The sequence below is a fragment of the Apium graveolens genome, chromosome 1, assembly GCF_009905375.1.
Source record: "Apium graveolens cultivar Ventura chromosome 1, ASM990537v1, whole genome shotgun sequence".
Taxonomy (NCBI): Eukaryota; Viridiplantae; Streptophyta; class Magnoliopsida; order Apiales; family Apiaceae; genus Apium; species Apium graveolens.
Window position 1 is genome coordinate 83,954,607 of NC_133647.1, and position 11,376 is coordinate 83,965,982.

General features: G+C 33.3%; 1 protein-coding gene across 1 annotated transcript; it reads right to left on the reverse strand.

Annotated features, from left to right (window-relative positions):
- Positions 1-4,238: 4,238 nt before the first annotated feature.
- Positions 4,239-10,343, reverse strand: LOC141683055 (topless-related protein 3-like). The gene is made up of 16 exons (XM_074487781.1): positions 10,264-10,343; positions 9,252-9,431; positions 9,042-9,155; positions 8,506-8,664; positions 7,855-8,029; positions 7,649-7,754; positions 7,346-7,461; positions 7,166-7,291; positions 6,565-6,681; positions 6,379-6,489; positions 6,096-6,275; positions 5,865-5,993; positions 5,678-5,773; positions 5,327-5,509; positions 5,057-5,229; positions 4,239-4,681 (listed from the first exon to the last, which is right to left on the reverse strand). The coding sequence occupies exons 1-16, from the start codon at positions 10,341-10,343 to the stop codon at positions 4,468-4,470; spliced, it is 2,259 nt and encodes a 752-aa protein (XP_074343882.1). The 3' UTR covers positions 4,239-4,467.
- Between the last annotated feature and the right edge of the window lie 1,033 nt (positions 10,344-11,376).

Consider the following 11,376-nt stretch of genomic DNA (forward strand, 5'->3'; position numbering starts at 1 on the left):
CCGGGTTCTCAAAATTGTATGCCTACAGTTTGTGAAGAAATAAACGTGATTAAAGAAAATGACAAGAATGATGATGGAGAAGAAAGAAATAAAGTAATTTTCGATAATATGTATAAAGATGAGAATAATGGCGTTGATGAACATCTTGTTGAAGGCATACCAAAGATGTCCTTGGTTACTCATATATCAGTGTATGCTTTGCAACATCCGAACTTTATTCAATCATTATGCATAGTGAGTCCCCAAAATTCCAAGATTGTGGTAGATTATGAATATCCCAAAAACTTTAATTTGAAGGAGATGATTAATGAAATCAAATTAATTTCACTAATTTATGTAGCACCATTTAATGTTGATTGGGATAATCCACTGGTTTCGACTTACGTAGAACATTGTGTGATTAACTTTACTAGTATAAAGTATAAGAATAATTCAGTTTTTGATGTTGATGTGAATGCATGCTAGTTGGTAATGGGTAGACCATGTCAATTTAATTTGAATATGTGATAAAAGTAGGAAGAAAATGATTGACTTCGTGAATAATAATGGAATAAATGTTTTATATCCGTTGAAATATAAGAGTATCTTGAAGTCACCAAACGGAAGTGCAGTATCTCTTGGTAAAGTATATGAGTTTACCGATGTCGATTCTAAATGTGTGCTTGCAATGGTATATCTTGGTTTCGTCGAGATACTTCTAATAATCTTATATGCTTGAAAGATATTTTAGAGTAGAAAGTGAAGCTGGAAATTTGACTAAAGTGTTTGCCTTTAAGAGTACCACCTGGCGAGATAAATATCAAGTTGACACAATTCTAATTCTAGATAAGAACTCGAGATCGAGTTATTATGAAATGGAGGAGCCTGATGTAGGAGGAACGCAAGTGTAAAAGTATGATCACGCTAAAAACTGCATGATCATGCTACTGAAGATACATGATAACATGATCACGCTGTTGGATTGCATGATCATGCCAAATAGAAATTTTGCACCATAAGCTTTTATGGAGGATGAAGAGATTGTGCATGATCATACTCAAACGTGCAAGATCACACTATTTTTAATTATTATTTGTTTTAAATTATGATTTGTTTTTAATTTATTTTAGGGTTATATATCTCTATATAAACAATCTCATAAATGAATTATATTTTATTGAAATTAAAATCTTAAGAAATTTTCTCTTATCTTTCTTGTGGATTCCACAAATCCACGTGAATTTAACTTGTGAATTAAGATATTAAAGGATTTCTAGTATAAAAGTATTTGCAAGGGTTAGCGTTTAATTTTTCTATGCTCCCCTGATACGTCAGTTTAACAAAGAGTGTTGGATGCAGCTGTTTCGGGTAAGCTCAAGGAACTGCTGAGCAATGTGCGCATCCAATCAAGAGAAGGTCGAACAATGTTTCGATTGAGTAATTTACATAACCGGAAATGCTAGTCCAAGCATAGCAACAGATAGTCATTAATGATGAAGTGGAGCAGCTTGTAGACGTGGACGAGGTACTCTTTCAGATGGCTACAAATCACTACAAAAAAACGGCTAAATACAACCGGTCAAAAACCAGTTGTATTTAGCTAAATACGACCGGAAACGGTGGTATTTAGCTAAATACAACCGGTTTTTGGACCGGTTGTATTCGCTCGAGTAATATTTACTAAAATGGTTGTTTTTAGTATACGGAGCGGCTAAATTCGACCGCTTAAATTCGACCGAAAGCGGTCGAATTTATTTTTCACCTAAAATTTGAAAATCCCGCCCAAAATTTTGATTTTTTTTTTAAAAAGTTTGAAATGTCCGCCTAAATTATAAATTCAACCGTATATTGTTAAAAATATTGTTCTAAATTCGACTTAAAGCGGTCAAATTAACGAGCACCAAATTTAAAAAAATAAAACTCGCCGGAAAATTTTCAATTTCCGGTGAGCTTCAAAAAATCCGAAATATGTAAATTTTTGTGAAATTTGACGTTTAATATCACAAAATAAAGCGAATAATGTATACAATTGTAACCCATTAACGGGGTTCAAACCATTAACCGTCCCCGTTTGTTATTATATTTTTTTGTTGCTAAATTTGATTGTTGACATCACTGCTTCTCCCGGAGTGGAGCATCTGTGTGAATATATTTGGAACAATCAAAACTCTTTAGATCTCTGAAGTCGAATACCAAAATGAGGCAGCATCACAATTTTTTTAAGGGAGAGTTCCGAGAAGTCGGAAAATTACATTCTTACAACTCAACTTAGCTTCAAGGTTAACATATAAAAATGTCAAATAGATGGATATCAATCAATCAAGAAGCACTATTACTATTTACCTAGAACTAGAAACAACCAAAGCCATATAAAACAAAGGGATAAACATGGTTACACATACCAAAGACAATAATATGATTTAGGCTTTAGCAAAGATGAACTGAAATGATTCTTGGTTCAAAGAGAACAAGAAACGAAATATAAAATCAATGCACTGTCTGGAACATTACATTACATAAACATACTAATTTCAGTGCTTAATCTATTTGATTTGCTTTTTTAAAAGTCAACTAGTAAATTGATTAGTACTTCTAACTAGTGTTTAATCCCATATTGATGTTTCGATATTTTTAAAAATATTAATAAATGATCCAACCGTATGGATGTCAAAATAGTTAAAATTTAAATATTCAAATTACTTACATTTTTCCGTGAACTTTTTTTTTGACAATTTTCATATCCGTATTGTTGGATTATAATTTAAAATAGATACAAAATAAATTGAAACTGAAACTATATTTATTATTTGAACGATAAATATCTAACTACCATAATAATCCTTTTTACAAGAACTAAAATATAAATTTCGTGTGAATTTTATTCTATATTTTTTTCCAGAAATTTTCCGCCATTTTAAAAAAAAAATTGACGGAAATCGGTTGAATTTAATACAAAATTCGTTGGCGGGAAAAATCCCTCCATTTTTTGGCAAGGCTAAATTCGACCGAATGCAGTTGAATTTAGGAGTACGCCTAAACTCAACCATATACGGTTGTATATAAATACGGTTGTATTTATTTGGTTGTAATTAGTAAGGCTAAATTCGACCGAATGCGGTTGAATTTAGGAGCACGACTAAACTCAACCATATACGGTTGTATATAAATACGATTGTATTTATTCGGTTGTAATTAGTATTAAATTCAACCGCGTAAATACGACCGTATTTAAATACGACCGCATGCGGTTGTATTTAGCCGCGTCCTTAATTTCAACCGGAAACGGTTGAATTTGATATCGGTTATATTTGCGCGGTTGTATTTAGACTTGTTTTTTTGTACTGATGAATCAAGATAGAGTATTTGGAATGTTGTTAAAGTTTTTTGTTTCAAATTTGGTAGTTTGTTCAAGGATATGCCTTTTGTCCCACGGTGTATGGATGGGTTGAGTAGCTCATCTCTATGTGCCATTGTTTTAATATATTTCGGCTTAGCAAAAAAAATCTTTTTATTTTGATGGAAAGTTGAATATGATCATGAGTTTTCGGAACGTTGGTATAGATGATTTTGTTACCATGCTAGTGGGACACTATTTCAAAATGAATTTGTCAAAAATTATTATTTACTACGTATTTTTATTATTAATTTATTTTAAAAAAAATTATCTAATTTTTTATTATAATACAAATAAAGGCCTAATTTTAGTACTCATTCGCACATGCAGGGAAATTTTTGCCAGGTAAAAGAAAACGGAATATCAAGCCTTAAAACATCTCCAATAATATCAATCGAGACATTCTTCCAAAATGGAACGATATAATACATCATGCTAAATCTTCTTATCTATCTTCGATTATACTTATAAAATTTGAATGTATGAGTTCGGAATATTAACAAATTTGATTTAACACTCCCATTAAAAATGATCTTACTATCAGCAAAAAGAAGTACAGCTAATCTTGTTTTCTTGATCATTAGCCATTTAGCAGTCAATGATTCAAGAACGATCATCCCGATCCCGAACAACAGCCAAACTACCTTTTGGTAAAAACCAAACCAGTATTTTCTCAGCATGCACAGTTGTCGAGCATAGAGCCGCAGACCTTAACTAACACAGACCTTTAGACTTTGAAAAAAGATTGAAAGAGTATCACCATAAAATGATCTCACTCCTACAGACTACAGAGCTTTTATTCATCTAACTCCTGTTAATTAGAAAATCAATGCAGCTCTCTTCTCGACTTCAACAAGTAATAAAATTGCATCATTAAAGAACAAGAATTTTATTTAGGGAAAGAAGTATAAACTTCTTTGTAAATGTATTACAAAGGGAAACTCTGAATCTCTCTAAAACATTATCTCCCATCTTATAACCTACCTTTGATAAAGTTAAAATAAATTGAATGATAGTTTCCAATCTATATTACCAAAATAGAAAAACAATTGCGGTTCTTGATCTTCAACAGCAACCAAAATGAATTCAAAGTCTCATCTCTGCACCTGCTCCGGTGCATGGTTGTTTGTGGACCTCGATGAACCAATATCATTGGCAAACACTTTATCTGCTGGTTGGCTTGCTCCGCACTCCCCATCTGGCTCAACCTGTTCAAGGACTATTACGGACCCGTCTGTCAACCCCAAAGCAAATTGATGGGGATCCTGTGGATGTGTTGCAACCACCAGTGGATACACAACCTCACCTCTGCACACATTATAGTTGATTACCGATAAGAACCACTGCTGAATGCTCGCATTTATTCTACTATTGACAGGATATTAACAAGTCTTCTACCATTGCAAAAGGTGAAATCAGTCTGATGCTTAAGGATAGCAATAAACATAGTTAAGCTCCAGAAATATGTTATTATTTGTCTGATTGTCTCTATGCTCTTTTGAATCTGTAGATCTAGACTATTTTTACAAATAAAATCTTATAATGTCTAATCTAGTGAATATATATTAACTCAAAAAATGAAAATTTCAATTAGTACCCATGCATCAAATTTCAGTCTACTTAAACCATCATGCAAAAATAAAAAGGAGTTGCATGTAAAAGACATTACAATTGATATCTTACCCTTGTATCGGCTGAGCTAAGTACGTTGAAGGGCTAACACAAGATCTTAAGCTTAAGCTATCTGCCTCGAAGATGCCAACATTACCATCAATGAAAGAAGCATATATAAGCTCACTGTTGCACGAGAATGCTGCGTAAGATATGGGTGCTGAAAGAACGTCCTGAGGAATCCACTGCAAGAGAAGTTGAACAGAAGTTACACATGACTTGAGTCTTAAAACGAATTACACATATATGTAGTCATGAGTTTATGTCAAGTCCAATTTTTACCTGCTGTATACGATCCACATTTGTTGCATCATATAATGCCAGTTGTGTTTCATGAGATACCAAAAAACGAACTTGATTGGAATCGAACTGTACTCGTGTATCCCCAATAGGCCAATGACCAGTTGGTAGTTGCAACGGGAAAGAATTTCTTTTCTCCCAAGTATCAATGCTCCATATACATATCTGACAAGTACAATGGATATATTAGTAAAAGTTAGTGGCCATGTGTAGAAAGGAACTGATACACGCGAAGTTAAGACAAGGTTGCTTCTGTTTTAAATTGATGCTAACACACACTCACACCCTTATGAGTAACTGCAATATTTTCTAATGTAGAAAACTGTAACTTACATGAGCATCTGCTCCTGAGGAAATCAGGATATTCAGCTTGGTAGAGAATGCTAAACCTGTCACCCGCTTCTGGTGGCCTTTTAGTACAGATTTTAGCTACACAAGTCAACACAGTGCTATTAAAGTCAGTTTTGATATTGATGAACTAAAAGCAAAGGCATATGATAATCCAAATTGCAAAAATTACCTTATCTTTCTTAACATTGTACATATATATAGCTGAATCGTCCATCCCGACAACTACAATGTTATTATCAAGAGGATGAAACGTCACTGAGGTTGAAACTGGTTGAGGTGGCATAAATGTAGTCAAAATCTACAAATCATAACAAAGAATATATATTAAATTAACACAATGATACATACATTACATTAATATTCTAGCTAAACAAAGTAATTACTGCGTATCTAAACATACCCTGTAGGTCTTCAGGTTGAAAAGTGAAAGCTTTCCACCACAGGCAGACACTGCATATAAGTCATTCTTGGATATCTCCAGGCATGGAGAAGCTTCCTTAAGTTCAACTCCTGCAATGTCATTGGCCATAAGAAGACCACTAGATGACTTCAATAAGTGTGGGAGAACATTTGCAGTGGCCTGTAAAATTCCAATGATTATGTCAGGTTCCTTGCACATATTAAGTTAAAAAGTATTCGAATTAAAAGGAAATGAAAGAGACTTAATTGCGAATCTTTAGTACCTTTCCACTTGGATTCTGTACATCGGAGTCCCACACCCACAGCTTTTGAATACCCCCTGATCCAAGTACCAAAAGACCATTTCCAGAATTTGTATATGTAATCCGAGAAACCTGGTTTTAGAAGTTTCAGATATGAAAATTCTGTGGCAGATGTATCATAAAAAATGTTAGAATATATTAGTGAACCTTGTTTCCCGTGTCTAAGGCGTCCAATGTAAGCAGACGCCATTGAATAGGATTAGAACCCGTAGCTTTCACGTGATCCGAAATTTCTTGATTTTCACTCACAGCTTTCAGCCCATTCTAGCAGAAGAAATGAATCAAACCTGCAGTCAGTACCTTAAAAAACAAACGACGCCACAAAAGTTCTAGCATATATATTATAAAACAGACTATTCCTAGATTTATAACAAAGAAACTGCATCAACATGTAAAAATGATTTCCCAATGAAAGATCCTTTAGCAATATATGTTAGCCAAACAATATTATGCAGCGAAACACATTTCGTACATATGGACAGAGGGAACAAGAGTAACACGTTATTTATGTCACATATGCAAGTAAAAAACTAGTATACGTATTCGAATGCATTATTAATCATTCAATCTATTTGGTAAGTACTTAATAGAGTTAAGAGTATAGAACCCAACATATGCATCTTTGGATATAAAAGTGGAAAAAGGTAAAATATGAAAAGACGCTAGAGGGATTAAATTAATTCTAATAGCAGTTTTAAGAAGAAAAAATTATCAGATGGGCAGTTTCTGAGAAAGATAGATGACTTACAAGAGTTGCCCCACGAGTTAAGGACTCATCCAATGACTGTGACGATCGTTCCCCAACAGCAGAGTTTGTGGCCTGAAACAGAAGTTCACCATGCATCAGCAGCATTGAACTATTGAAGTGGATTATCTAACAATTTTGGTAAAATGAAATTCTAAATATAGAAATACTCTCCTCCATTACCTCCTCAATAGGCTCTGCAGTCCGCACACGCTTCAGTAATTGTTGATGATCCGCGCTCTGAAATTCCAACATGCCCGGGGTAACTGGTGGTGTGAATGGACGTTTCGTACCAGATACTACGCATGAAAAGAAAATAAAGGTAAAAAAGATGAGTAGACAAAAGGTTGATATGTTCCGCTCATATTCCACTAAACACTTGAGAGTGAACTAGAAAAAAAAATTCAGAACCAACTATAAATGAGAGAAATATAGAAAACCAAAGATGTATGAATGGAAGTAAAATGTTAAAGTGTAAATTCTGACCTTGACTTGGAATAACAGCAGGTAGAACAGATGAAGTGGTGCTAGCATTTGACATCCAGCCAGCTAAACCATTAAAATTGGCAGCTGAGGCCACACTTGGAAATGGCTGCATATTATTAATGTTAAACAAAATGGTTTTAGAATTCATCTACCTAGAAAAGGAAAATGAAATTACTGACAAAAAATTTAAGGATTGTGAATCATACAACCTGAAACCCGGTTGGTGTGTAGGCAGAAGGCATTGCACCTCCCATAGCTGGAATATTCACAGGAGAATTTACAAAAGCTCCAATTACTGATCTGCATGAATGATCTGTGAACAAGGTTTTGATATCCGGAATTGGCCTACGATTTGTGCACAACTGGTGCTGCCAATTCAAGCTGTATACACCGTCAAAACTCTAATTATGATCTCCAAGTGGAACATAATCTAATTACAAATTTACAGAAATTATGTGAACTAACAAGTAGGAAGACCAGCATGGAATCTATTTCCAGTGCTTTTGCTAACAATAGAATATAGTAACCGCAGAGAAATGCCACAAAATGAAGTTTCATCAATGGTTATTAATGCCAATGAGGTATATATATACATATCAGAAGCTATAGTGTAAAATATTAAAATCGCAGTGATACAGTAAAAGTAAATCCGCCAATTACTAAACAAGCTAATGAAAGATTTCCAAAGTAAACTAAGAAATGAATTAACAGTCAAAAGATGGACAAAAGATCATTGAGTTGATCTATTGGCAAAAAAATACATAGAACTAGCCATTAAAATATATAAAGAGAGTTCATCTAACGAAAACTTGATCCCTTAGATAATTGATCACTCTTATAAATCCAAACAACCATACCTCTGGTTGATCAATGTTCGCAGCCTTGATGACCTTAGGCTAGGAAACTCAAGCTTATCGTTAAGTAGAGGGTTTGCTTTGATTAATTTCTTAAGCTCTCCCATCATTGTACTACGAGCTTCTTTTGTGTCACCATGATTGGAGAGTTTCTGACTCATCCTGGAAGAACAAGAATACAGATTATGTTTTACATACTGATTACCATTATAAGCATAAAAGAGAATCACCAAGGGTGCATAAGTTTTAAAAAGATACTCCCTCATCCCTTTCAATTGTTTACATTTCTGTTTTGAAGGTACATAAAAAGTAAAGTTATGTAACTTATTTTTACAATTTTTTTTTTCTAAATAAAAGTTGAATGTTTTAATTTTTATTCAGAAAAACAAAATTGTAAAAAAAAAATTACAGAACTACATTTTATACGCACCTTAAAATGCATGTCGGACACTCTCTAAAAAATGTAAATAATTAAAAGGTACCGAGGGAGTATTAAAAAGACTGGTTTCAGTAATTTTACAATAACATCTTATATATACCTGAAGTTATCCAGAGTCAGAAGCTTAGTGATTTCACTGTATGCATCACTATTGTAAGCTGAGAATACCTTCAAATCCTTGAGCAGGATTTCAAGAGCTTCGGGCTTGGCGTTCCTGCAGTAAATCAAAGCACAAGTACAAAACATTACTAAAACTAAAACCATTTAAATTAAAATAAAAAAGGTATATAAAGTAGATATAATTATTCACCTATCCAGAGCCTCAAGATACTTTTGTTTCCTGAGATCATAATAGATCTTCATGGAGTAGCTGTTGTCCTCCACTTTCGTAAATCCTGACAGGTATTTTTCAACCTCGTCCCAATCACCTGCCAGAACTTTTTCTTCGAAGTAGCTCAGGTTAAAGAAAAAGCCTGATTCTTTCTCCAGGCTGGTAGACAAATTGAAATACATTAGCACACACAGGTTAAAAAATTAAACATGTAACAAATTAGTGAATCATTATAATTATGACCGGTTCCTGGATTCTCCAGTAACCGCAACAAAAAATAAAACATTTTAATAACCAGATTACCACAAATCATGATTTTTAATTTAGAAGGAACAATAAACACATTAACTGTAAATATTTATTAATTCTGCGATTTGTAAGATAACAAATCTAAACATGATTAGAGAACATAAGGAGCTCCAAATCAGAATAAAGAAATAAAAAAAATCAAACGCTCCATAAATAATTAAAAGAATCCATATTAGTTTCAACTTTCATAAAATTCATACGTATATCTATATGCAAAAGTTCAAATGAGAAAAAAAATGTGCCAACCATAAAAAAATAAAATGAAAATATTCAAAACTATTTGTTAATAGAATCTTTGTAGAATTATTATTTAATAAAACAATGTCTAAATTTCAAAATGAACACATTTCTTTACATAAGTGAAAATGAATATTTTTGTTAAAAAGATAGAGTTCTAACTTTAAAGTAATTCCCGTAAAATGAACATATACATAAAGAAATCAAACGTACACTGTACACATGCATGTTAACATGCATTTCAACATGTGCATCATTTTTCTACATATACATATAAACGACACATATGCATAAATCACAAAGAGAGAGAGAGTGCATCATTTCAACATATACATATAAAAACACATGCATAAATCACACACAGAGAGAGGGCGACAGATAAGGGGATAGGCGGAGAGGGGGGGATAGGGGGAGGGGGGCGGGGGGGGAGGGAGAGAGAGATTACCTATGAACAGCTTCAGTGTAGTGCTCCTCCCGGAGGAATTGCATTACGATCATCACCAAATCTTTGCACAAAGGATCCATTTACACCAGCTGATGAAAACAAACCTAGGGTTGAATTTTTAGAGAGAGAGAGTGAGTGAGTTTCTAGAGTAAGAACTGTTTAGACAGGGACACTAAAAAAGAAAGAGATGGTTGGTAGTGACTAATTGCTCTCGCTTATGCTCGATGCTGTGTTCGAAAGTCTTACCTACACCCCAATTTATACTGCTCTATTTTTTGTAAGGACACCCCATACATTTATTAGGGGTAATTACGATAAACAATATTGTCATTACAGATTTAGTGAGAAGATATCAATTCAAATTTAAGAAGTGGGCCCTATAATCTCTTCTTAAATATTCCAAGGATCCAACAGATATTATCAATTTATTACATGTATACAAATTGGTTTATCAAAACAAATGTATACAAACTGGTAACTGCCCATTTAAAAATACTTGGAATCCTGATCTTAACAAGATTTTCTTATAAAGAAATTGCTTGCATATATTACCTATCTTACTTTTTACATATTTTACACGGAAAATACTAGAGACCCCAAATTTTTACCCCAAAAAGTTTCCCAAATCTGATGTGTCACATGAATAGTTGGTAACCTTCCTAATAATAAATTGCAACCCCGGTTACATTAATATGCGCCCACGAATTAAAATAAGCCATGCGTTAGTAATGTCTTTTGATAAAAATTTTGGGGAAGATATTTGGGGAACCTAGCACTACACATTTGACACACTGTGAATTATGATATTTAAATGCCAAGGAAATTTAGGTATAAAATACATAGTCCAAAATCTACAAGTCAAATAAAATAAACTTATGTTAATTAAAAGTATTTAGACTCAAATAAGTCTCTAAAAGTCATTAGACAGCTTGTATTTAGACTCTCTATTTCATTTCTTGTAATTCTTAGTTATAAAATACTTGCTACACTTGGTTTTTATATCACCAAGTTACATGTGTAATAAGATAAATAATATTCCTATCAGCTAGGTCCAATTCACACGTTTCTTCATTTCTCTGTCCAATGCAATCCAAGTTAGATACAGCATCTTTG